General features: G+C 43.2%; 2 protein-coding genes across 6 annotated transcripts in view; one reads left to right on the top strand and one right to left on the bottom strand.

The window, feature by feature from the left end:
* LOC309353016 (ATP-dependent translocase ABCB1-like) overlaps window positions 1-2,514 on the top strand; it is a 55,826-nt gene extending 53,312 nt beyond the window's left edge. For all 4 annotated transcript variants that reach the window (XM_081881890.1, XM_081881889.1, XM_081881891.1 and 1 more), the window contains exon 28: window positions 131-2,514. In XM_081881890.1, the coding sequence (XP_081738016.1) occupies window positions 131-337 (207 nt within the window). In that variant the 3' untranslated portion in view covers window positions 338-2,514. The remainder of the gene's footprint in view (window positions 1-130) is intronic.
* Window positions 1,798-27,794, bottom strand: CROT (carnitine O-octanoyltransferase). 2 transcript variants are annotated; one of them, XM_081882033.1, is made up of 17 exons: window positions 27,567-27,794; window positions 25,722-25,842; window positions 23,339-23,463; window positions 21,267-21,448; window positions 20,546-20,670; window positions 17,526-17,634; window positions 14,146-14,239; window positions 13,925-14,050; window positions 12,022-12,123; window positions 11,215-11,298; window positions 10,996-11,103; window positions 10,144-10,274; window positions 8,531-8,654; window positions 6,833-6,911; window positions 5,559-5,652; window positions 4,304-4,423; window positions 1,798-3,018 (listed from the first exon to the last, which is right to left on the bottom strand). In XM_081882033.1, exons 2-17 carry the CDS (start codon window positions 25,834-25,836, stop codon window positions 2,898-2,900), a joined length of 1,839 nt encoding a protein of 612 aa, XP_081738159.1. In that variant the 5' UTR covers window positions 25,837-25,842; window positions 27,567-27,794; the 3' UTR covers window positions 1,798-2,897. The 2 variants fall into 2 exon arrangements, with proteins under 2 accessions (XP_081738159.1, XP_081738160.1); XM_081882034.1 differs by lacking the exon at window positions 27,567-27,794 and adding an exon at window positions 26,011-26,144.
* Between the last annotated feature and the right edge of the window lie 185 nt (window positions 27,795-27,979).

The following is a 27,979-nucleotide window of genomic DNA, read 5'->3' as shown; positions in this document are numbered from 1 at the left end:
AGCTTAACACGATTTCCTTATTGTGGTGAAATTCCCTTATTTAAAAAATATTGTTCACTACTTGAATCTCAAGTAAACCCTTTCTATTTCTGTTTCCCATTCACTGAAAACAATTTTCTGTTTTTAACAGGTTGTCCAAGAGGCTCTGGATAAAGCCAGGCAAGGCCGCACCTGTATTGTAATAGCTCATCGCTTATCAACAGTGCAGAACGCGGACAGTATAGCAGTGATCCAGAACGGGAAAGTCAAAGAACAAGGAACACATCAACAGCTACTGGCTGCAAAAGGAATCTATTACACTCTAGTCAATGTTCAAGCAGGATCAGCCCCTGCATAAATTAAAACAAAAGCAGAATATTGCTAAAGCTGAATTCACTTCTTGAGATGGCGATTGCAAGAGGCACTACTTGTGTCATCACCATATTAAACAAAATAAACCAGTATTGGCGGATGGGCTGAATTGCAGCAAGGCTTCTCAAACCGAAGCTTTTCCTGTCTCGATCCATTTTATACACTAGGGTGTGCTTACCTTTCGTTCTCAGCTGTCTAGAGACACATGTTTGCTGTCCTTTTTCAAAAGTTACAGTTGTTTGATCACTCCAAGGACTTTGCTTAAAAATACACACACCTGAGAGTGAAAGAACGAGACAAGCCCTCCCTTTCCTTGCACCCTGGAAGCCAGAACTACAGACCAAGAAGATATGTCGACATCTGAATGGCTAATTGAAGTAAGACCAACTATTATCTACTAATTTAAAAATGGACAATTGTGCCGGAGCAACACTGGTGAGTACTCTCAAAGCCAACTATTTTGGGTTCTCGGTGAAAAGGATTTTTATGAAGTCTCAGTTGGTGATTGTCAGACTTCCTGGATTGACCTTGGCATGGCTGCAGTGGAAACCTCACTCCATTAAAAACGTTTCTTTATAGCTTCCTCACAACATACTGGGAAGCAAATCTACTTGTGTGGCTGTTTTCATTTGAGACTCCTGAAGAAGACCATAGAGCCTGACCTACCTAGACTGTCCCCCTCCCCACAAATGCACCAGTCAACAGCATCTGCTTGTGAGAAAGAGCTTTTTAAAGCTTTGGTGGGCATTGCTACGCTCTGTGGTAATAAATCCTGCAGTTAAACTAAGAGCTGCATGAATAACTCCATTCTGTTCTTTAGTAGAGGACTCCAACTTCTAGTATTACTGGGAGAACTTTTCTGTCCACTTTCTCCAGAACATGCCTAATTTTTATACACAAAATATATCCCTTCCTACCCACTTTTTCTTCTAAGCTAAAGCCCCCAAATGTTGTCACCTTTCATAGAATCAGGGAACGGACCTCAAAAGTCATCTAATTCAATGCCTCTGCAATGCAGGAATCTCAACTAAAGACTCCATGACAGATAGCCACCCAACCTCTGCTTAAAAACCTCCAAAGGGGGTTATACTCTTCCAGCCAGAAAGTTCTTCCTGATGTTTAATAGAAATCCAAGTTGCTCCAGCTCATTGATCATTTCGGTTGCTTCTCTCTGCATCTTTTCCAGGTCCACAATATCCTTTTTGGCATAAATGACTGGATTTTACAGTTTACCACTTTTTTGTATTGCTTTTCATTAACTGACAGTTGCATTGTGGAAGAATAGGGTATAAAGAGATATGTTTGAAAGATAAATATCCACATTAAGTGTTCTGAAGAATTTAAGCACTATATGGGTTAGGGGAGTTTGACAAGTTTGACAGGAGCCTGCCTGCCTTCTTCACAATGAAGTGTGTATATGTACATACAGATTAATCAAGCCAACACTGTCTTTGATGTGGTTTTATTCCAAAGAGAAGAAATTACATAATTGATAAAATTATGAGGGGGTGCTTCGTTTTAAAATGCTAAGGAAGTCCTGAGAATTTTGTGGAGCTATACGCGTGAAGCAACAGTAGTATACATACTTTCTAATAATCACCTTATATATATATATTTGCAAGCTTTCAAGTACAGTTTCATTTAATATTCTTATTTTGGAAAATAAAAGCAAATTTTTAAAACAAGTTTCGCACATGATCATTCTGTTCAAAAGCCTTTTTTAAAGTGGTGGTTTTTGAGTTGCAAAGATCCCATCACATAAAATAGGACAGTAGTGAAGAATTACATAAAGCAATAATCCCAATACCTATCATGATTACTTTACACCAGGGGTGACTAACAGCCAGCCTGGGGAGGGGGGGGGGTTACCCAGCCCCAAACCAAGTTTTTCTGCCATTCTTTTTTTTAAGGTAGAAATAGTATTGGGGTTCAAATCATTCCCCATCACTAGACTGATAATTTGATGAGCAGATGGGTGCTTACCTGCCTGAGAGTGTGGCAAGTGGTGTGTGTGTGTGTGTGTGTGTGCGCGCGCACGCGCGCATATCCACTGCTGGCAAGCAGCTCATGTAAGGCTGGCCAAGGGTGATTTTTTTTGCCCATGGTCCAGAAAAGGTTACCCACCCCTGCTTTAGAAGCTAAAAATTCTAAGAGCCATGATAATCATCCTGTCTTGAAAGGAATCATGATTCATAATCCTTGCAAAGGCACAGAGTGTGTACCATTTTCTGAACTACCACTGATTCGCTCATGTTTTTGCATTGCTGAGGCTTGGTTTAATATTGCATAGTTTCTACTAAGAGTTTGTCATTTTGCATTGCTGTTGCAACATTATTCAAGGAAAACTATTGCATTGTTATTGCAGTAAAGGTCATTATAAAAAAAGAAGAGTTTTGCATTCTCTCTGCCTATGCTCAACCGGAAAGTAGCTTACCTAGTTGTAAACACTCCTCTTGGCTTAAACTTTCCTTCCTCAAGTGTACAGGATACACAGACATAGTAATTGCACGAAGCATTAAAGGCACTATATAGTGTCAGCTTCTTCTCTACAGCTGGGCTGTGCTCATTAACTTGGCCATGTCCTGTAAACACTGGAACAGAATTTGACACAGATTTTCTGCATTCGTCTCTGGACATGACTTCCAGGAGGTGCAGGCCACAACAATCCTATCAGTGGAAATGTTAAAAAAAACAATTGTTTAGATAAATAGCATTCTAAAAATCAACACAGATGTTCAGTCGCATATGGATGATAATGCCATTGTGATTTGACAAGGCGACATACTATACACAGCAATTCTGAATACTAGTATTCAATGGCTTCAATGTAAAGGGTATAAGTATGGAAGAACCGTTTACACCCTTAGCTAAAATGTCTGGATTTCCAGGCCCGAATCAAAGCACCAGTTCTGACTGGACCTCTTAGTATCTCGGGGGAGCACTTTCCCCTGTATCCCCCCCCCCCAGCTCAAACACGCTATCTAGTGAATCACACTAGGTCACTTTTATATTACGAAGTCAACTGTGAATCCAGAATCAGTTATCTTTCTCTACTAGCACATTCAGCATCATAATGAATACCAGGGCCATACTACTATTTCACAGCAATGAAAATATTACAGTATCACCAGGACAGGAACAGAAATAGCAATCCTGAGTTCTCCTTGAGATGCTTGTTGTACTTCTCATTCACCCTTGTTTCCCCCTCTTGAAGGACATTTCCCCCTCCCATTCTTTAGGGTTGCCATACGTTCGGAGGTTCCAAGACATACAACGGAAGACTCTAGTCTGAAGCAGTGTCTGGGCAGAAATTGGGGAAATGTCTGGGAAAATCTGGACATATGGCAACCCATGTCGGCAGTCTCATTTTTGCTGCTGCTGATTTTTCCTAAATACAGTGGTACCTCGAGTTACATACGTTTCTGGTTACAGATTCCACTAACCCAGAAATAGTACCTCAGGTTAAGAACTTTGCTTCAGGATGAGAACAGAAATGGTGCTCTGGTGGCGTGGCAGCAGCAGGAGGCCCCATTAGCTAAAGTGGTGCTTCAGGTTAAGAACAGTTTCAGGTTAAGAACGGACCTCTGGAACGAATTAATTACTTAACCCGAGGTACCACTGTAATAGCAAAAAATGTCTTTTTTGAGATTTGGTAAATAAAAAAGCTCAACAACTTTGGGTAAAACTCACCCGCCCCGCCCCCCCAAAAAAGAAAGCTCAAAAACTTTGTCCCCCCCCCAAAAAAAGGAGCAACCCTACATTCTTCCTCAACCCCTCCTTTTTATTTGACAAAAATAAAAACCAGTTAAGTTGCTGGCTGTGAGGGCAGCCTGTGATTTCTGGTTTGCCTACTGAAATACTGCCAGGGCTGATACTTTCACTGACGATGCACACAGAGAGAAACGCAGAGAGCAGGTATAAGTTGTTGAGTTGGGGCTAAGAGCATCCTCACCTGTGGTCTCTAATTCTGTAGAAAAAGCCGTAGCCCTGGTGCACCATTGGAACCACAGCTCCCCCGATTCTCGTGTAGCCGACGAGGCTCGTTGAAAGCACAAAGTTCCCACCTCCCCCGCTGCAAATTAAAAAGAAACACGATTGCAGAACGAATCGTTTCCATCCAGAATCAAACAAACACACGGGGCTGCTTTCCCTTTGATCCTTAGCAAGCGACACCAGAGGAAGTGAATGCGCTCTCATCAACATCAAAGCATTAAGAGAGGTTGCCGTAGGTCCATCTAGCTCAGGGTTGTCTACACTGACTGGCAACAGCTCTGCAGGGGTTTCACAGAGACAAAACAGTGGGAAGGGACCACAGGGGTCATTGCAGTCCAACCCCCTGCAATGCAGGAATCTTCTGCCTAATGTGGGGCTCGAACCCACAGCCCTGAGATTAAGGACGTCATGCTCCACCAACTGAGCTATCCCAGCTCGTAGGAATCATTCCCAGTCCTACCTGGAGATAATGGGAATTGCAAAGCAAAGGAAGAGGAGGAACTAGCTGGAAGGTGGGTGGAAGTCCTCTCTTTGTCTGTATCCTTCCTGGTCCAGCAGCAAAGACTCAAGAAAGCAGCAGGTAAGGACATTTTTAAAGGGAGCACTGCAAGTTACACAGCTGTTCTCCAGGCTCTGCTGGAGCATCTGGGACTGCTCAGCCTACAAGGAGTTGGCCTTGTCACCAAGGCAACATTATCAGCTGCTATAGTGGGCTGTTACTCATCCTGTTTCCACCCAGTCAACCCTGACAAATCTGCCACGCTGGGATTCGGTGCAAGATTTGCTGAGGTGCCCCACACTCCCAAAGGGATGCGGGTGGCGCTGTGGTTTAAACCACAGAGCCTAGGACTTGCCGATCAGAAGGTCGGCGGTTCGAATCCCTGCGACGGAGTGAGCTCCCTTTGCTCAGTCCCTGCTCCTGCCCACCTAGCAGTTCAAAAGCATGTCAAAGTGCAAGTAGATAAATAGGTACTGCTCCGGCGGGAAGGTAAACGGCATTTCCGTGCGCTACTCTGGTTCGCCAGAAGCAGCTTAGTCATGCTGGCCACATGACCCGGAAGCTGTCTGCGGACAAACGCCTGCTCCCTCGGCTTATAGAGCGAGGTGAGCGTGCAACCCCAGAGTCGTCCGCAACTGGACCTAATGGTCAGGTGTACCTTTAACTTTACCCCACTCCCAACTGTCAGACAAAGGCATAGCATTTTAAAAGGTACCTTCTAGAGAAAGCAGGATCTGAGAAGAGTTCTGGCACAGGAAGGCTGTGCTCCTTTGACAGAAGCAGAAGACCTAAAAGATGACGGTCAAATCCTGTAAAGAGAAATAATAATCCCATGTGGTTTAGATGTACTGTACGGATTTCTTACTCACTGCTTGTCTCAATAGCCAGCTGTAGATTTTCACAGCTCTCTGTGCAAGAGAGTGGGAGAAGTATAGTTCAAGCACTTTGGCAATCTTTAATTGGTTTAGCCTATTGGCCTCCTGATTACAGCAGGAGCAGTGGCCAAAATGGATTGGGGATTAGGCTTATGGCCATCTGCAGGGATTTCTCAATGGTGTGTGTGTGATAAATACCACAAAGAAAATATACAAATAAGCACAGAAGAACTGGTCAACAATTTCTGGTAAATACGGGGTCTGGATGGTGACAAGGCCTAAGTAGGCCTGGCCTCTGATTAACATACATTCCAGGTCAACTCCTGTTTCCCAATGGGTAAATCTGTTGTCTCTCATGTCAGGTGATGCTGTGCTTTGCAGTCCCAATTGTTGGGACATCAAAGCACAGCACAGCAATGTTTGAAGGCCTTTTTCAAGCAGTCTCAAGCTGATCCTTTAAAAATGTCCAATTTTCAGAAGTTTAAGGAGCAGAATGAGGTCACTTCAAAGAGCAGCACTGGGAGGAAGAAACTGTTTCCATTATATGCAAACTGCTCCTCTATCCTTCAGCAAGGTGCACTCTGACCACCCATCATCACCTGATGGGCAGGTGGGACTACATTCTGCTCCAGCAGTGGAGTGATCAGGAGCCCATTTTAAGCTTCCAGTTGTTCCTTTGAAGCCCTGTCATACATGATGTATAGCTTTGGGTGGGTAGGCGTGGCTTCCCCAAAACAGCCTAGCAGGCCAAATCAGGAGGCCTAATGGGCCAGGATTGGTCTGCAGGTCAGCAGTTCCCTACCCCTGTCCTGGAGACTTTCCTTTTAAAATGAAAGCTGGACATCAGAGAATTATGGCACATGGGGGAAGTTAACTAGCCGTCTTGCCCCCTACTATGGATGCTCATGAATTTGCTAAAAGGGTAGCAATGACAGCAGTTTATGCTCTTAGGAGGCAGAACTTGCTGCCTCCAATGCATGGAAGGGTGAATTAATATGCCCTATTTTCAGCTCGGTTCAGCAGCGTGTCGCAATAAAGAGGTGGAGAGAACACAAATGCCAACTTATCACACCAGAAACATCCCTTGGCAAGCGTCAAAAAAAAAGGAAAGTACCTTTTCCATTCTCGCATTCTTTCATCAGTTTATTGTGCTTTGCAAATGCCTTCAGCATAAGCTGTTTTCGTTGGCCGAGCTGCAGAAAGTTAAGAAAAGAAAAATCATTTGAACGGACTGTGGCGCCCAACAGAATAAAACTGAAGACTCCTCCCTCAAGCAAGACGCTGGGGGGAAAATCGTACATCCCTGCTGTTCCCCTCTAAGCCAACTGAAATTCTTCCTTGTCGCCGTTTATGACCTGCAATCCCCGGGCAAAACGAACACTTTTAGAGTTAATGCAACAACTTAGGGCACTTGTCTATTTAACAATACATCAGCCAGCAGGAGGGAGTCACTACCTTTTCATAGCCGTGTCCTGCAGAGATGAAAGGCGAATCCATACACAAACAGTGAGCATGCATTGTTTTATTAATTATCAGTACGTGCACTCAGTCAAGTCACGGAGGTCTTATCCAGGTGGCATTTGCTCAAAAAGCACTACAAGAAAGAAAATGCAGCACACGACCTGATCCATACCTTATGCCTGCTTCCTTGCTATCCATTATAGCTATGCTTAAAGAGTGTCAGGACAGCAGGACCCGCTCCATTGGCTTAGCAGACAGATGAGCTGGTGTTTCTCTCCTCCTCACCCCTTAACTGTTAGCTGCCATTTCCTATGGCTGCAACAGAGAGAGAGAAGGCGGGTCCATCGCATTTACTCAACTGAGAGATCAGCTTCACCTCCTCCTCTCCCAGAACTGTTTCCTTGCAAGCTGATCATCAGAAGAACTAGCTAACCATCAGAGTGGATCTCTGAATTTGCTTGTTTTCCTCAATGGGACCAGGTAATGCTTAAATATCCATATATGCTAAATAAACAAAACCTTGTTTTATGTTTCCCCAAACAGCCCAGTGAATAAATGTGGAAAAGACCCTTCCAAATGGCAATGGAAAGTGACTGCAGCAAAACTGCAAGATGCCAAACTAAAATGGGCACAGAATGAGCCCTGTAAAAAGGGATAAGCTTTATTACACCATCTCTGGCTGTTTGTTTTGCAACAATCCTGCGGTGTGAGAAACCTGAACAGAGCCCTGTAGGATTTCTGCAATGTGAAATCCTAGCTTCCAAGTGCCCAAACCGTTCAGTTAATAGTGGATGAATCCAGAGCTCCAATGCAAGCAAAACACAACAGTACAGTGAACAGAATGAAAAGCAGGAGGAAGAAAGGAAGACCCAAAAAATGGTAGAAGTGAGATGGCCGCCTTATTTCTCTGCCAGATTTCTAATTCTTACCACTTGATAGCAAACCGCAGGAGAGAGATCTATCGCTGCCCCACTTAAAAACAAGGAAATCAAATTCCAGTGAAACAATATAGTTTGTTCTGCATTTTAAAAACAACAACAAATGGCTACATCTCCCATGGTGAATGGGTTTAGTCTTAGGTCTCAAGTTGTGTGTGTTACATAACATGATTGCTTTAGTTATCTGTACTCTCTGCCATGAAGAAAGCTGGTGAATGGGATGCATGAGGCAGCAACCAAGATTTAACTCCCATGGGAACATAAGGGCTTATGTATCCACTGGATTTGAACCATTATTACAAAAAGGCTTGAATAGACAGCCTTGATTCCCACATCCCGGCTGCTTTTCACAGAGACAACACAAAGCATGCAGAAGTGGAAATCCTAAAGTACTTATCGTTATCAATGCTTACAGTAAAGGCTGGATCTACCATGGATTTGCACCATTCAACAGCTTCCATGGTGCACGGTCTCATAGTCTCTGTCCGGCCATGGTAAAAACGTCTGGTCATAGCAGTTTCATAGCAGCAACCTGGGCTAGAAAAGAATGTTAGGACAATTACAAAAAAGAAAGCTCCCTTTCCACTTGAATGAGAAAGTATCCAATTGTGCAAGCATGTTTTAAGGAAGTAAAAAGGTAAAGGTAAAAGGAGACAGGCAAATTGGAAAGCTTATTCATTTATTTATTTTTAGCTAATGTAAGTAAAGTAAGATTTTCCCATTTTCAAGAAAGCCCATTTTCAAGGGCAAGAACAGAAGGTGAATGCATGTGAACCTTTAAAAGCAGCAGTGTAATCACAGTGCATTCGTTTATTATATTTCTGCCTCACCCTTTCTCTAAGTAGTTTATGGTGGATTACACCGTTTCACCACTTTCCTTTGATCTTCAAAGCAACTCTCGGATAAGCTGAGACTAACAGGCCACCCACTGTGCTTCAAGACAAAGAGAGTATTTGAATCCAGGTGTGGACCAACTCCTGCAAAGTTGGTCATATGCAGCATAGCTATTGGGGGTTGGGGGGTGATTATCACACAGGCACAGGTAAAGACAATGGCAAAAAAATTGTTGCTTAGCACAACATTTCCAGCATGGTTACATGCAAGCCACTCTAAATGATTAAATGATGAGTGACCATCTGCATTTATCACTGGTCGATGGAGTGTGCAAATAATGGGGGTGGAAGAGAGGTTACTGGAGGTGTAGTGAGGGTATATTAAAGATCCTGCCGATTCAATGTTTTAGCAGAAACCCATATATGAAAGAACCAATCAGACTAACTGATCCAGAAACATAAAGGTAATGGGACTGTTCAAGCCATCAACACAGTGTGTTTGCGTGTGAGCTCTGTGCAGGAGCTCTGTTAGGAGTGCTGGACTGGATTTTGCTGGTGCAGCTGCCCAATCTTCCAATCTCCCTGCAGGCACTTTTACGCAAGCCTTTCTTGGTGGTGAAGTGATTGCTCCCCCCCCCCCCAAAAAAAACAATTCCAAGCAGCCAATATTTTAATGTAGCTGTGACTGGGGAGCAAGGTATCACAGTGGAATACTGACTGACATCGTCAAAAATGGCTGGGAGTGGGGATAAAACACACCCCTCACAAAGGATCCTAATCCTCTCTGGCTCCTTGGTGTGTGTGTATGAGGGGCCTTGCCCCATTGGCAGCTATTTTTCGGGTGCACCTACTTTACTTCCACCCTTTGATGACTACCCCAATATGTACTTTCAGAGCAGTTCCTACTGCGACTGCTTTAAAAGCACGTATACCAAGGCAGTAGTCAAAGCCCCGATGTCTCCCTACAGAGCCTCAAAATCCTTCAGGGACATCCCACTTGGTTTAGGAGGTCTGAATGCTTTTGAAGCATCCCGTTGTATTTCAGGCTTCATTCAAAGTGGCTGCACACTCTCTTGTATAGGTATTTTTGGGTGAGCTACTAAGGATCTGCTCCACAATTTACTTCATCTAGGAATCAACGTATTCAAAGTTATTTGATTCCAATTTTGCCTAGATAACTTTTTTTTTCTTACTGTCCGTGACGTTTATAGTACGCCAGCTGGAGAGCAAGCTGAACAAATGTATCGGGATGCAACTGCTGTTTCTTGATCAGCGCTTTGCCGAAGGTTGTAAAGGCGTAATTCACCACCTCTACATCAGACACCTGAGAAAAACGAAAATGCTGTCACCACAGGATAAAGGGGAGGGAACCCAAACCCAAAATTTCAACTTCCAAACTCTACACAATAACGCATATTGACTATTCTATTTCCTCCTTGCCCTCCGCACCCCTTACATAGCACTATTGGATTCAGGTGAAAACAGGAACTCGAATGCATTCAAATCTTACTCTTTTTTTAAGATCAACCTTTTTACAATGCAACCCTATGCAAGAAGTAAGCCTCACTGAGTTAAACTGGACTTGCCTGTTTAATTAAAGGGGCATCCTAGATTAATTGCAGGTAGGGGGCACCATCTAAAAGCAAAGGAAGCATGCTATTTCTTTCAAAAAGATTGTTTTCATCGTTTACCAGTTTACGTAGATTTAGAGCTCAATCCTATGCAAGTTTACTCAACAGTAGGTCCTATTAAGTTCAAAGCATGTGTGCACAGGATTTTAGCTCTAATCAGTTAAAACCAATTTGATACAACTGACTCGTTGCTTTAATCAGGTTGCAATAATTTACAGTCACAAATAAATTGCTGTGGGAGAGAAGGAGGTTTGTACTAATGAGTTCTGAAAGCTCTAACGTTTAATCAACTGTGCCTGTCCCAGATATCATTGTGCTTTGAGAACTCAGTGAAGCTGGTCAGGCAGCTAACCCGCAACAGGTCTAAATAAAGGAACCCGTGTCTACAGAAAAAGATGCAGAGAGAGGACATACCTGCTTCTCATACTGTTCCTTGGAGTGCGCAATGTTGTTTAGCACTTTCTGATCCAACCTGAACACAAGTTCCTCTGGCCAGGGGATATCCCGCACTTTGTCTGGTCCCTGTTTTTCATTTCAAAAGATGAGAGAGCAGTCCCAAGATTTATTTCCATAAACGTGAGGATCTTATTATTAACTGGCATAGGATAGGCTGGGACTGTAAATCTTTCATACCTTCCACCTTCCCTCCGACTCAACAACCTTGGCATCGATGTAAGAACAGAGGACTACCAAAACCATGGCATCTAGAGGAGAATGCTGGAACATGCGCAAGACAGAAATGACTGTATTAGTGCACCATAAACTTGGGCCCAAACTTACTGATTTTGATTCTCTGGCATTCCTCCACAAAAAGACTCTCACGGTGTAGCACCAGCAATGTTTTGTATTGCAATGATAAACCACAATAAACCAGAAGGTCTGGCTTATCAAAAATGAGTAAGCGTGCTGGCAAGCAATTCCTCCCACTTTGCTACCCCCATAACAAGAGAGTCTTGGCTTTCCTTTATGTCTGCAACAGTGATTACGTTTTGTTGCTCCCTAACGAGCCATGATCCTTAGCCAACCTGAAGCCATGTTTTGTTGTTGGTTTTGCTGACTAGGGAGTAATAAACCAAGGCTTACTGGTGTATTCCATTTGCACCAGGGAAGGCAAGTCAGCATACTGCCCTTTCTAGATAAACCACACAGGGCCTGAAAATCTGGTTTACTGTGATGTGCAAATGCATTCACTGAGAGTTTCTTTCATTATGTTATGCTTATTTTTTATTCAGTATTTAGCTAGCCAGCTCAGACTATAAAGCAACTCCTTTATAAATTGTTATTTATTTGAGGTATTTGTGAAAGCAGAGTGCTAAAACAGAAACTGCTATTCAAAAAGATACAACTCCCTTTTTACCACCAACTCCCCCCCCCAAAAAAATGTAGCATTTAAGGAATACAAAGAATCGATGGGGCCTCAGGTAAAAAAAATCTACTTACATCACAGTTTGAACCCAACACTCCATTTGAGAATATAATGAGGTTGTAGGATTTGTCTCCCCAGCGTAGCGTTGGATCTCCCAATAGAGCCAAAGAGGTGATCTAAGTCAAAAGTTAACATTTAAGTTCCAAAAGAAAAGCCTGCAACGTTACCCTTGACAAAATTGGCAAAAAAATGAACTGAAGATCAAAATGAAATCATACAGTTCCCATACCACTTGGCTGCATCTAAGGGTGAAATGAGACAGCAAATTTCCGAACTGCCCTTTGATTCCTCCCCACCCAGAACTGCAGGGGCCTTTCATTCATTATAGAACAGTATGAAACAGTTTGCACATTAATTTGCATTATTTTCCTCCTCTCTCTTCATTCCTTTTCAGTTTTCTTTCAAGTCTCTTACACTGATGTGGCTGGATTCCTGAGGAAGGGGGGAGAGGGTGCCTGGAGGATATATATACTGCATTAAATTTCTCATTTCTTTGGACTTGCTGTGGACTGACCACGCAAGTGCCTTCTGCTATCCGGAGAGCAGAATAAACTCTTTCTCTGAATCAACCTGTGTCATTTGACTTCCTTCCTCAGACCCCACCAGTCGGTAAAGTCTAATAAGGCTACAGTAGACCACTAGTTTAAACTAAGTGCTTCAGCAGAAAGGTGGCATTTTGATGGAGCAAAGAAAGAACAGACTAACAGTTGCTCAAAATACAGTCGTACCTCGGCTCCTGAACGCCTTGGGAGTCAAACGTTTTGGCTCCCCAACGATCGAAAACCGGGAATGAGTGTTCCAGTTTTCGAATGTTCTTTTGGAAGCCGAACGCCCGGTGGGGCTTCCACGGCTTCCGATTGGCTGCAGGAGCTTCCTGCAGCCAATTAGAACCCACGCTTCAGCAGTCGAATGTTTCAGAAGTCGAACAGAGTTCCAGAACGGATTATGTTCGACTTCCGAGGCACGACTGTACAGTTCTTCTTCTCATTAGCTCTTTTCAATATAGACCAAAGTATTGATTTACACGTATGTGGAGAGTGCATTTGCCTGTATACACCAGTATTTTATAGAACTAAATATTGAAAAGGTTGAACTGGAGATGCCAAGCTCCCAACACAAGCAAATGGTCCTCAGCCACATTTGGAAGATGTGTTTTCTGACCGAAGTGTATTATTAAACATTACAAGCACTTGCCCCCCAAAAATGCAAATTAGCCCTAAGAAATGACCACAACACTCCCACAGTTCAGTATTAGTTAATGCCCAACAATCTTTTTGTTGCTAATCAGTGTTTTCCCTCTTTGCCTGTACTCGAAAGCTGCCTGTAGAAACCATGTTGCTATATAACCACTGCAAGAAGCTAAGATATAAAAGGCATGAGGATTAATTTTGATGTTTAATTCTGATGGTTGTTTTGTAATCATTACTGTGATCCTGCTTTAATATTTTCGTTGAGTTAGGGACTGTTTTGTATTTTATCAGAGTTTTTGTTGTATAGCATCCAGCTGCACAGGTCTCGTTCTCGCTCCCATTTGACATGCTTCTGATTTTGGTCTGAGTGAACGGCCGTCTGCCCTCTCATGATACATGCTACCTGCTCAGGAGCATAACTGCTCTGCAGACCCTTTGGTGTTGTGCACCATGTTCATTTCCACTGTTTACTTGTGATATGCTGCAGTTTGTCCTGTGAGCGCAGGAGAGGATTATTTAGCAGAGGGTGGGCTGTGCCAGCTTTGTGTCAACATTGATACTGCCTGATATGTCCCATCTTAAAACAATATCATTATATTAGGGTAATTGATGGGTGGAGCGAAACCTACAGCCTCGGCCACAACACGAGGTGAGCCAAATGTTTATTTAACATGAAGCAGGTTATTAAGAACTGCACAGAATATGGAATCCAGCAATCCATAATTACCTCTGTATAATTTTCAGGTGTAGCTTGAGGACTCAGTTCATCGAGGGAGACTACAAATACACTGCTCTGTATTTTTTCCAAAAGGGACAGGTTCTTTGGATCCAAGTTGATAAGATAGTCACGTGTCTAAGAGACAAGTGTAGTCATGATTAAAAATCAAAAAACACATCAATCCAGGCAATCACTGCCTTCCACCACAAAAAGAAATGAACTGTACCAACCTTTGCCCATGGGGTTCTTTCCTGAGATGTTAAGGCAGCCAATCCTGGCCCTTTGGGTTCATTTTGGCATCTCTCTTTGATGTAGGAAAGTTGCCTTGAAGGATTAAAAATAAAAAATGAGAAATTAAAGCTAGTTAGTAGTCCAGATGCAAAATATCAGTTAAGGTACTCTCTTATGCCTGTGATTATCCAGAACTTGAAACTAAGTAATTCAAGTTCCAGTGTCCTATCAGCTAGGCCACCCTGTCTACCTTCATATGCCCACATGCTTTCTCTCAGACCCCACTAGGAGTCTAAGATGGTCTGATGAATTGTTTGCATGCCTTCTCAGAACTCATTTCAGATCCATGCCTTTTACAACTATATACCCATGGCAAAAATTGCACAGAACTACTCGTTCCCCACAATTTCTAGGAGGTGCACCTATGCTCAGTGGATCTTGCACTATTTCTCTGTGGAAATATGTCCTTACAGGTCAACATTCATAGCGCAACCACATATGTTTCTCTTTTCTAGCACGTTCTCTTTTTCGCCTCGATATATTTTTTTTAAAGTAATATTTTAATTGCTCTCTGAAGCACGCAGGTTGTAGCGATGCCTTTTCAGAGAAAAGGAGACAGAGGTCAATGGTTGTTTCTGCAGTAAGGCCCTTTAATGCGGCTGGAAACAGAACAGAGTCAAAATCTCCTTTTCACCACCACTTTCACAGATACAATGAATGGAGGAGATGGTGGTTTTCAGGAGATGGGGCACAAAAGATTGAAAGGAGAGGGATAGCTGTGGCAGCAGTGGCCCTTGTACCAGCTGCTGTCTGGAAGTTGTCATCCCCTCCTGCCTTTCCCGCCGCACATTTCTCAACAGACAACGCCTATTAGCTGTACTCTTAAGGACACTCTGGGAAGAGGGCAAATGGCAGCAGCTGCTGCTATAACCACTCAGCCCATTCAACTATTCAGAGAAACCCAGAGAGGTACCCAAATGGCATCCTGTTTTTTTAAGCCCAAAGTTGTCATTTGAATTTAAAACTATGGTTCAATATACAGTGGTGCCCCGCAAGACGAATGCCTCGCTAAACGAAAAACCCGCAAGACGAAAGGGTTTTCCGATTTTTTAGCGGCTTCGCAAGACGAATTTCCCTATGGGCTTGCTTCGCAAAACGAAAGCCCATAGGGAAATCTTCGGGGACAGCGGGGAACCCTCCTCCCACCGCAAGCCCCGGGAAGAGAGGAGAAGCTGCGCGCCTTCCCCTCTGTTCCCGGACCTGTCCTGAAGGCTTGCGGTGGGAGGTCCGGGAACAGAGGAGAAGGCGCGCAGCTTCTCCTCTCTTCCCGGGGCTTGCGGTGGGAGGAGGGTTTTTCCTCCCCACCGCCAACATTCAGAAGGCTGTTCTGAAGGCTGGCGGTGGGAAGAAAAGCCCTTCTCCCGCCTCCAGCCTTCAGAAGAGTTCCCCGCAGGGCTCCCCAAGCTGTGAATGTCTGCCGCGCGCGAGGGGCGCTCTGCTTAAGAGCGCCCCTCGTGCGGGGCAGCAGGCTGCTATCCGCAGCTTGGAGAGCCCTGTGGGGAAGTCCGGCAGGGCTCCCCAAGCTGCAGATGTCTGCCCCACCCGAGGGGCGCTCTGCTTAAGAGCGCCCCTCGTGCGGGGCAGCAGGCTGCTATCCGCAGCTTGGAGAGCCCTGTGGGGAAGTCAGGGCTCCCCAAGCTGCAGATGTCTGCCCCGCCCGAGGGGCGCTCTGCTTAAGAGCGCCCCTCGTGCGGGGCAGCAGGCTGCTATCCGCAGCTTGGAGAGCCCTGTGGGGAAGTCCGGCAGGGCTCCCCAAGCTGCAGATGTCTGCCCCACCCGAGGGGCGCTTTGCTTAAGAGCGCCCCTCGAGCGGGGCAGCAGGCTGCTATCCGCAGCTTGGAGAGCCCTGTGGGGAAGTCCTGCAGGGCTCCCCAAGCTGCAGATGTCTGCCCCGGGCGAGGGGCGCTCTGCTTCAGAGCATCCCTCGCACCCGGCAGCAGGCTGCTATTCGCAGCCTAGGCAGCCCTGCAGGAACTCTTCTGAAGGCTGGCGGCGGGAGAAGGGCTTTTCTTCCCACCGCCAGCCTTCAGAAGGCTGTTCTGAAGCCTGGCGGTGGGGAGAAAAGTCCCCCCCCCACCAGCCTTCAGAAGAGGTCCGGGGAAAGACTGTCCCCGGACTTGGTCTGAAGGCGGTCTCCCTAGGAACGCATTAATTGATTTTCAATGCATTGCTATGGGAAACCGTGCTTCGCAAGACGAAAAACTCGCAAGAAGAAAAAACTTGCGGAACGAATTAATTTCGTCTTGCGAGGCACCACTGTAGCACTAGTTTATTGAGCAGCATCCATCGCCATGGATGAAACTCCCACTGAGCCAAAGTCTCTTGCAGTAGTTTGCTCCTTTTCAGCTTTCACTCCTTTTATTAGTTCCTGTTCACTACACTTGGGAAATTAGTAGTGACTCACAATGCAATCAGTTTCTTTCCTTTTCTCATGAGGCTGGAGAAAAGCATTAGTTTTATTTCTTTTTCTCTTTTCTTTTCCTTTCTCCTTTCCTTTCCTTTCTGAAATCAGTAATTCAAGCCTGTTCCCATGGGGAGCAGAAGTCGACTAATTAAGAGGCAATTCATCATGAGTCCCCCACGTATACTGAACAGGAAACAATAAGAGGAGCAGAAGGGAGGAAATTGTTTAAGTCACAGTAAGCCCTTAGTAGTGTCAATATCACTTTGCTACAATAGTTTTTGTTTTTTTGCAATAAAATGCAATGAAAAAAAATGTCACAAATCAGTCAAGACAGAAAACACTGGAATGCAATGATCTTGTAATGACGTAATCTGGATCCTCCATAAAAAGTGAGTGAATAACAGATAGGAATTTTAGAGGAAGGAGTTAATGTGAAAGAAACATAATACAGTTGTACCTTGGAAGTCAAACGGAATCTGTTCCGGAAGTCCGCTCAACTTCCAAAATGTTCGAAAACCAAACTGCGGCTTCTGATTGGCTGGAGGAAGCTCCTGCAGCCAATCAGAAGCTGCGGAAGCCCCGTCAGACATTTGGGTTCCAAAAGAATGTTCCAGGGCATTCTGGATTCAAGGTACGACTGTGCAGCTCACGATGAAGTGGAACTCTATCAGAGTACAGTCCACAAAACACTACTGCCATGCAGATGCCATTTATTTCAATGGAGCTTGCAAAACTCCTTTGAAGATGTATAATCTTCCTTCCAAAATGTTCCCTCAGTGATCTCATGGAGACATTTTTAGAATACAAATGTTACTTTTTAACATGTTGGGTAACTCACATTAAATCTACATAGAAACAAAGTAACAGAAACAAACTTGATCATTGATTTTTAACTTGTACTTATTGTAAATATACCTAGAAATCTCTGGTGGGCTCAATAATTGACCATCGTGTACCCCATCAAATGCAAAAATTCGACCTTGGCACAAGACTATCAAGTGAGATGGGGATTCACCTTCACTGTCTGAAAGATGAAAAAGAAAAAAGAAAAAAGCCTGTGAGCATGATGCAGTCACTGCAAAATGCCAGGTAAGGTACTGCAACAAATAAAACCAATACAATAACCTCTTTTAATCATTACCCAGTTCAATGGAGAAATGTGTTTCTCAGTCCAACACAAGTCTGCGCTGCAAAGATAACTGAAACAGAAAAGCTCTATAGCATGATGTGACAACACAGCTGAATATTTAGGATTCTCTGCAATGTTTACCTTTGGAAAGGAAGAAATAAAGCATAGCAGGTGTTGGGCGCATTTTGTTTTATCTGGATGAATACTGGAGTGATTTCCAGCGGATGCTTGGACACTTTGATCACAGCAATACATTGGTGACTAGAGTATTTTTTTAAAATATCCTTTTCTTAAATGATATGAGCATTAGCATCCACACAAACAAGCTCGAAATACTGTGTACTCTTATCAGAAGATGGGTAAACAAGTGGGATATTAGTTGGCTAAACTGGTCCAGGCAGCCAGGTGTACACCCAGACAAGCTTTGAAGCACCGAGGCAAATTGACCTCAGTAGCTAGACTGGTTTGTGAGAGTATTTGGCTGGGGTGAAGTGTTAGGGAATTTGGCCTGAGACAAAAGCCACTTAAGAGGCTAGTATGAGGGCCTCTCAAATCTTCAGAAACTGTCAACAAGCACTTTTAAGACTCCCAAATAATTATTTGCATTCCCTTATGTATACAGTACTCCTTTAACAAATCAGCAACATTATTTTAAAATTTATGCTTTGTCTAGTGGCAGAGTTCATCTCACACCTAGGCCTACTATCCATGTTCCTAAGGCATGGTAACACACACACACACACACACACACACACACACCAAAAAACCTGTGTTTATATAAAGTGAGGATGAGGGAACCAGTACCCCTGACATGCTAATCTTCACCGTATGGCTTTCACCAAATGCTGAAGGCCCACACCTTGTTACTCTGTTCTTCGACTGTTAAGGTATTTTTGTTTTGTGGGTCCCACCCATTTTGTTGAATCTATACAGTACTATTTAGTGTTTTGATCATTACAGCACTTTGAAATGCTTCACTTGTTTTCAAAACTATATATTGTGACCGGCCTCAGGACTTTATGGTAAGGGGCAGGTAAGCAATATTACAAATAGACATGTGAGAGAGTTGGCTGGTCCTCGGCCGTTGATGACACGGTCCAGGTTACAGGCTCTTTCCTAGAGATGAGAGGAAGTGGAAGCAACTGCAGATGGACTGAGGGGACAGCTTGATAGTAAAGACGCCAGCCCACAGAAGCAGCCCTTGTGTTGATCTAGAGAAAAACTTCTCACCTTTGAAGAATGGTCTCGCCTTTCAATAACCAAGGAAAGAAAGAAACGAGAGTGAGCCTTTGCTTTCTTCCTAACCACTGCCTCTTCCAGGAGGGGGATGGGAGAGTTCAAAGGTTCTCGTTAGGACATGGGAACATGGATCTGACTTGAGACATCCTTCATTCCTACAGCTCAGTGTTATTGCTGCTAATGGTCTCTGCCCCTCGGCCACAAGCACACAATTAGTGCATACTGCCCTAAGTAGATGGCGCAGGTTTATAAAGAAGCAGGCAAATCATTTTACCTTCAGGAATGTTTCGGGAAGGAGGCATTCTCGGTTTGTACATCGCAACTACCTACGTATTGGCATAACTGAAGAGCACAGTGGCAACAGGGCATGTTTTGCAGAGGCAATCAAATAGGGTGTGCCTATAAAGATTATTATCTCACCAAGAGCTTATTCACCTGTAAACAACATTCATGGTGATTGTGTGTTCAAACGGATGAAGAGAGGCAATTCAGCATCAATGTAAATATAACATTGTCAGTACACTGCTTTACTGTGGCATCGATTCATATTCCCTGAAACCTCTTGCACTGATGGCTGTACTGGTGGGAAAGGCCTCTCCATCAGCTCACCAGAAAGATGAGCAACTTTTGCCTCCTGGTCTCCTTGAATTGTTTCCATTCCAGCTGGACATTGCAAGAACTCTGTAGCTAAGAACTAGTGCAACTAATAACTAGTGTCCAAGTTTGTTTTATATAAAATAGTTTTACAACTAGTTTTATTTTTATAGACATTACAATCATTGCAATTTAATCAACCTGCTAACAATCACTGTGACCAAAGTACAAATATAATTTAAGAAGCTTTTTTACGGTCAACCAAATCAGGCCAAAGGAAATCCACCCTCTTTTCAATTAGATTTATAGATGTGACTGAACCTTTTTGTTCTTATGTAGGACTGCAAGATCCTGTTACTGAAGGTGCTACTGTGCTTTGAAGAGTTGGACAAAATGTCAAATCTTATGGCTTTTTAGTGCCAAGATGCTGCAAAGACCATGCTTACCATATTTTTTGCTCTATAAGACTCACTTTTTTCCTCCTAAAAAGGGGAAATGTGTGTGCGTCTTATGGGGCGAATGCAGGCTGCGCAGCTATCCCAGAAGCCAGAACAGCAAGAGGGATTGCTGCTTTCACTGCGCAGCGATCCCTCTTGCTGTTCTGGCTTCTGAGATTCAGAATATTTTTTTCCTTGTTTTCCTCCTCCAAAAACTAGGTGCGTGTTATGGTCTGGTGCATCTTATAGAGCGAAAACTACGGTAACTGAAGTTATCCTTCTAAGTAATTTTTACATGGGTTACAAAGATTTCACTGGGACTTTTAAGAAATAAGCGACTATTTGCCTCTGGATTCCTATACTGCAGATTAAAGTTTACTATAAGGCCAGAAAATGAAACCAAACAATAATAATAATTCTTAAAACCAGAGCAGCAAAATAAATGTACTTGTGAGCCCTTTTGTACGCAATGGATGTTATATAAACATGCTTTGTTAAAAAAAAAACCTTCTAATCTAGAAAATCATTTTTTTTACCTGTCCTGAAATAACTGGCAATGGAATCTTGTGTAATTCCTGGAATCTTGCAGGTGCTAAACAACTTTCGGAACTGATTCATATCCAGAGGCATATTGCCCTGTTTATGTGCAGGCAACTTTTCTCTGTAATAAAGACAACAATACATTGTTAAGATATTCAAATTCTGTTGAAAAGAAAGTGCAGCAAACCCAAGGATAAGATGATACCAGATTTGACACCAGGAAGGAATCTTTCCCTGATTAAATAGGCTAGTGTTCTGAGCCCTTATACCATTTTTCTATAGCCCATGATAAGAATCGCTTACCTAAGTCAGCAAAGCTATCTGCTCATTAGGAAACACTAGTGAGGTGTCCTCTGTTCTCTCTTTTTATGACAATTACAGCCTCATATTGTGCATGCTAACTTGGATGCAGTGCCGTACAGTTCAGTGGGACTTACTCCAGCCTGCAGCCATATATCCACTGATATATGTTTGAAGCAACACAGGTTTGGACTTCCAAGACACGGACACAGACAGTGCAATCCTATACATGTCTGCTCAAAAATAGTCCCATTGAGTTTACTTACTCCCAAGTAAGCAGGTACAGAACTCCTCAAACAATCAAATGGGACTACATTCAGCAATGAACATTAGCAATATTTACACTCCCACCCAAAAAAGTGACCAGTATCATCCTTATATATAAGAACTAATACATGGTGCTTTTAAGTTTCTTACGTTCTCAATAGTTCCCAGAATTTGAAGGTATGCCATACAGCAATGCTTCCTCTTTCTATCTGAGTCCCTTCTTTGGGTGGCCAGTAATGTTCGAGGTAAGGGCCTGGCCCTCCAAAATTATGATAGATTTGTGTTGGTAAACGTGCATCAAGATAGGCCACATTCAGCCACCATTCCTCCAGCTGAAAAGAAACAGCAGTTAAGAGCATAAGGAGCCTTGAGCACAGCTCTGACAATTAGATTTGTCTTCTGCCGAATGGCCTCAGGGAAAGGATAGCTTCATAACTGGCATCAGCACAAGTAGTTCTGCACATCAAAAGAGGGTTGGGCATACAGTGGTACCTCAGGTTACATACGCTTCAGGTTACATACGCTTCAGGTTACAGACTCTGCTAACCCAAAAATAGTACCTTGGGTTAAGAACTTTGCTTCAGGATGAGAACAGAAATCATGCGGTGGCAGCACAGCAGCAGCGGGAGGCCCCATTAGCTAAAGTGGTGCTTCAGGTTAAGAACAGTTTCAGGTTAAGAACAGACCTCCAGAACGAATTAAGTACATAACCAGAGGTACCACTATATAAGGATCAAACAGCCACCCTCCATGCCACACAATGAACAACATTTGAAAGTAGAGGGAGACTCAGTTTCTGATGTGGCATGGGGGTTTCCTATGCAAATAATCTATATATCTATATATCTATATATCTATATATCTATATCTATAAATGTGCCTAAAGTAGTTATTTGGATAAAACATTTTCCTATTATATTTTAGTTAAATTGCTTTTCGTACTCTTACACAGAGGTCCGTGCATGCTCCAAGCAATGTGCTGACCACATATGCCTGGTCCAACTATCTGAAAATGCAAGTGGGCTTCGGCCCTTGCTAACATTTCTAGCAGTGGAAGACAGGAGGGCCTGGCGTGCTCTGGTCCATGGGGTCACGAAGAGTCGGACACGACTAAATGACTAAACAACAAACATTTCTAGCGGTTAAACCTTACTTGTGGTCAACAATGAACATGTGGACATCAGACATTTATCTCATGTTTAGAATCTATAAATGTAGCACTCTACATAGGATTATCTTACACCTGAAGTGTTTTTTGTTTTGTTTTTAAGTATCAGATGCTTGAATTTTCGGAAGATGTTCAGTATGGCATTTAAAATTTCATGTGAAACGGTCTCCATTTTCTAAACCCTGATATGGGTCTCTGCACAATTAAAATAGGAAAGAAAAAAGGATTTCCTTCTGTTTCTTAGATATGAAATGGTAAAATATCACAAACCAGGAATCCAGTTTAAGAATTATTATGTAACAATTTTTTAAAAACTCTTCTTCAATCAACAAATTTAAGACCAAAGCAAAGCAGCCTGTGCTTGAGCACATTAAAATGTTTGTTCCAGATTGATCCACAATACAATTAAAGTGAAGCATTGGTCTTATATTAATTTAGGCTGCACTCCTATGCACACATGAAGTCCACTGAACACAGATGGACTTCTGTAGAGAGTAAACATGCATTGGATTGCTCTGCGAGACTTATTGACTTCAGTGGGATGGAAATCAAAATACAGTGGTACCTCAGGTTACATACACTTCAGGTTACAGACTCCGCTAACCCAGAAATAGTGCTTCAGGTTAAGAACTTTGCTTCAGGATGAGAACAGAAGTCGGGCTCTGGTGGCGCGGCAGCAGCAGGAGGCCCCATTAGCTAAAGTGGTGCTTCAGGTTAAGAACAGTTTCAGGTTAAGTACGGACCTCCAGAATGCATTAAGTACTTAACCTGAGGTACCACTGTATAGTATTTTTGATTAACTGAACTGGTGATCTGGTTATTATGCATTTGTGCTGGTTTTCCACACATAAAAAGAGGGTTTTGTCCTGAAAATTCTGTTAGAATGTGTGGTTCATCCCACAACAGGAGATGAAGCAGTATAAGTAAGGATCAAAGTATTGAGTCAATGACTGATATTTCTAAGATATGAGCCTTGCACCCTCTTCTTGTCTTTCATTAGAAAATTGATTATCAGCATGAATTAGCAAACCATGCAAGGTTTCTTAAAACATACCCAGTTCCTCTTCACTTTAGCTCTTTCAACTAATTTTTGATGTAGCTCTTTCCCAATCCCATTTCCAAATCTTTTTACTATGTCAGAAGTTCTTTGATATTCTTCTTGATTTAGGAAAGGTCTCACTGCAAAACACAAATGTTTAGTTAAACAAAAATGTTTTGAACCTTTTTATGACTGTACTTCCAAGTTGCATTTATGTTCCAAAGTTCAAAATCAGTGTGCAGAAAACAAACAAAAAAACCAACTGCCATGGCTGACAGTATCTGTAAATAGTTATTTCTTAACAGCTGAATGTTAACGAGACAAACACAGTGCAGGTTCATACATGCAAAGCCATCTCTTTTTTAAAAAAAATAATTTTAATTAAACTTTCCATTTAACAATCCAATCATACCACATTAGTTATTCCAAATTATACCAATACATATCATTAAGTCCAAATATTTTGCCAAATTTTAAATTTTTGTTGGGGGTTCCCATGCTTTGAGTTCAGTAAGGGTCCAATCATCTCATATTTCTGCTGCTTTTGGTCATGCAAACCCATCTCTGTCGTACTAAATGACGGCTTACATGTGCAGAAGAATTGTTATAAATTAATAACCACAAACAAAACTTCCATTACCATCCAGTATCAACTGAAACACAATGTTATTGGAATGGACAGATTTTGCACAAGACTAAGAAGATGCCTGGGTGAATTACGGTAGCCTGCAGTCACTACACTCTCAAAGTAAAATGGAAAGCTCACATTGAGCCTGAACAGTAACCAGTGTTCAGTAGATATATCATAGATATAAGGTATTGTTTTTTTCCTTTGAGAAGGAGTGTCACCACAACTAATCCTGAGAAGATGAAGAGTGAAACGACTTGGTCAAGTCCTTTGGCAATATTTGAATATTTTGCCAAGCCTATATTTTAAGTATAACTGAGCCAGGGCTATTTCTGTACTGTAAAATCTGCAAATTGCTATCTCCTACCCTTTTGCCAAATCAGAATAGAGCCAAATACCATGCACACCCTATTCCCTGGCTTGGTTTCAGATTATTACACCTGAAGAAAAAACAGTGAGCCATGGAAGAGTCGGGCAGCAATAATCACTCAGTGCTAAATCGTGCTGGCAATCCTACGTCCATTTACCAAGTCTGCTTGTTTTCTACTGAACTTCTTTCAAGCCTGCATATTGTCAGAGACTTACACTGCAATTCTAAGGAGCATTCCAACAGGCTGGTGTAGCTGGTAAATTGACTCTTAAGGACACAGTCATTACAGTGCTTGGCTGGAGAAATCTGAAGCTATTTGATTCTTAGGACTATGAAACTTTTAAAAGATTAAACTTAAAGGCACAATGTACAATGACAACTTTATACATTGGCATAAATACCCAATGTTTAGGAAGATATTCAGTGATAGTTGGGAGTTATTTTGATTCAGAAGTGTTGCTTAAAAAAAAAGTATGCAAGTCCTTTGTAACAACCATTCTTTTCTAATAATGTTTCATGAAAAATGAAAACTTACAACAATAAGGGTTGCAAATATTAATCAACTACGGCTTTAGTCGATCAAGCAATCAATGGGAGGGATTTTATTTCCAACCAAGGTATCCAACCCCCAGTGGATACAAACCATCCGATTTTAAATCATGAATATGAGAGTTAAGGTTAAAAGGAACATTTTTTTAAAGCCATATGGTTTGTAACAGGAATAAGAAAATATTCTTTTTCCTTCTAGTAATGACTGCTATTTTTTGGCTTTTAAACTGTAACATCTCATAGTTCCTTGGGTATTTCAAACAGGCATTATAGTTTGAAATACTAGACAATCTAGACAATACACAAATTTATTTACATTTACAGCTCAATCCTACTCAGAAGTAACCCCCACTGAGTTCAATAGCACTCTCTTAGGCTGCAACCCTATACACATTTACCTGATAATAAGTTATTTATTAACATCTTAATTATTGTTTCTAAGCATTGTGTCACTTACAGCTTCAGTATATAGAAATCTGCTGTATTTTGAAGGTTGTTTGTCTTGGGTAGGAACCAAGTAATTTTAACAAGGACACTGTCACTGTTTCAAGCTCCTCCCATTTGACTTTAGAAAGTGCAGAGTTGGATAACACTTTACAACCTTTGCACAGTTCAGTGGCAAACATTTTTATTGTGACTTCATGTGCTTTAAATATTGAAAGCATACTGGTACATTTCATGCTAACTCTGCAAATAAAGTAATGTATTATAGTAACTGTGTTTCAAAATCCTTAGTACTTTCAGACTCTTAACATGCATGAAGTTATTTGACTAAGCAGACAAAAAGCAGGTTATTCTTTCCATGTTACTTAAGTCTTTAGCCACAATAAACATTAACGTTTGTTTAAGACCTGAATCGAGGTACTTCCTTAAAGATTCGTCGAGAGCAGGAACGGGCAGTGAAGGGAGTGAACTCTGATACTGAAATGTACGCTCTTCGGAAGAATCAGTCACTTGGTTTTCCATGACGATCTGCAGAAAACAGTATTTTTTAAAAAAATAAAAATAAACAGACTCCTATGAACTGATTGCACTTCCTGATCTGTTGTTAATTCATTTTACTTGGGTCATTTACAATGTAAACCTCTCCCACGATCCAAGTCGATTTGAATGTCCCTGCCTGTTTAAAAACAATCATACCTTTTACTCCAGAGACTTCACGCTCTCCTTCTGCTGGAGTGCATATCTTCTACAGACCTTTTTTTAAAAGTCAAAACTTCAAAGCTATTCCCTCACAGCAAAGCTTCTAATCTGTGGGAACGGGAAACAGAACTGCAAGTCCTGGGTGTGCCTAGTGAAAAAGGTATTAATCCCGCCCTTCTGAAAGATCATACAGTGGACGCTCGGGTTGCGAACATGATTCCGTGCAGGAGGCACATTTGCAACCTGCAGCGTTCGCAACCCGCGACCTGCACATCTGCGCATGCGCGGGTCGCGATTCAGTGCTTCTGTGCAAACGCCGAAACCCGGAAGTAACCCGTTCCAGTACTTCTGGGTTCGGTGCGGTGCGCAACCCAAAATCGCATAACCCGAAGCATCTGTAACCCGAGATCTGACTGTAATCTAGAGGGGCTCTCAATGACACTGAAGTTGATAATGATATGCAAATTTAAGTACAACCAAACCACCTTGTGCAGCTTATGAATTATAGTAATTAATGTATAGTAATAATACATCATGATCTTAATATCATACTCAGTTGGGTTTACCCAACATGTATTTTCCCTCTGTGGTACATATGACGATACCTCTTTGTGACAACCTTACACTATATTATTTCGATCCCTGCCCTTTGTTTACCACCAGTAGGTTGTTGTGTCACAAGTCCAGAACAAGCCAGTCTTTACTGATTTTTGTGAAGCATCTTGGGCACCCATGGCAACAATGTTCCCTGTGTGCTCTGCCTGCCTGGCACCTTTGCAAAAGGTAATCTAAAATGCATTTATTTTGCAGGGCGATTGAGAAACACACACTTCACTTTCTTCCCGAACCCTGACAACGTTGCTATCATTTCTCGTTCATACGCCCTAAATGCTTCCCAAAAAGTAAAACTACAAACAGAGGCAGCTGACAGCTTAAGCAGGCTGCATATACACACTGTGCGTTGAAAATACATTCCCCCCTCCCAAACGAACCCCAAGAACAGTCGTTCATTCACGGACCTACAATCCGCAGCACCCTTAACAAGCCACGGTTTCCAGGATTTTTTTGAGGGGAGGGGAAATATGCTTGAAATGTGTAGGCAACCCTAGTTTCGCAGTCAGGTGCCCTGCGTTCAAGCTGCAGCTGGGCTCTACAGCAAGCAGTTGCAGGGACAGTAATGAGCTAAAAAAGTTTTTCTGGTGACGTCAGCCCTAACCCAGGACGGCTTATTGCACAGCAAAGCAATAGCACAAAACTCTGTCACGCTCCATTGCGAACTTTGCCTGTTTTCGCGTTGTTGTTGGGTTTTTTTTTCTGAATTCATCGGGTTGCGCTTTGCAAAGTGTCGAGTTTGTTTGGCTTTGGCTGCTGAGCTGCAGAAACAACAGGAGGCGACTTACGGGGTGGGGTGAGGGAAGGAGAAAGGGGAGCAAGCAAGACCCCCAAATAAACCTCACTTGCGGGGCGCCCCCCCTTTCTGCGGGGCTCCCACCCCACCCGGGCACCCTCCTCCTCCTCCTCTTCCCACCGCGCTGCGCTGCCCCCCCCCCTACCTGAGCCCCGGCGCCTGGCAGGCCGCGCTGCTTGCTCGCTTTCCCGTTCGGAGAGGCCTCCGCGTAGCAGTCGGGGTCTTCGCCGCCGCCCGTCCCTCGGCCTCCAGCCCAAAGAGTGAAGCCGGAGTTGCTCAAGCGGGAGCGGCGGGAGGCGGAGGCTTCTGCTTCTTGGCTCGCTTCTCCTCTCACCTTTACCCCACATCCAGGCCTGCTGGGAAGGAGGAAGTGCCAGCGCCTGGCGGGGCTTCTCCGAGGCGGTGCGCAAGGCGGGTTGGAGGCCGGCCTTGGGTCGCCTGGGCTGGGGCCGGGCCGACGCGGAGGGAGAGACCCGGGGCCTCCGGGAGCAGCTGCACGGGGCGGGAAGCAGAGCAGACCGGGCCGCCCCCGCTGTCTGTCGGCTCGCACGCTTTCTA

The sequence above is a fragment of the Podarcis erhardii genome (assembly GCF_964252035.2).
Source record: "Podarcis erhardii genome assembly, chromosome: 12".
NCBI lineage: Eukaryota > Metazoa > Chordata > Lepidosauria > Squamata > Lacertidae > Podarcis > Podarcis erhardii.
Note: the sequence above shows the minus strand (reverse complement) of the source record. Positions and strands in the feature narration are given on the sequence as shown.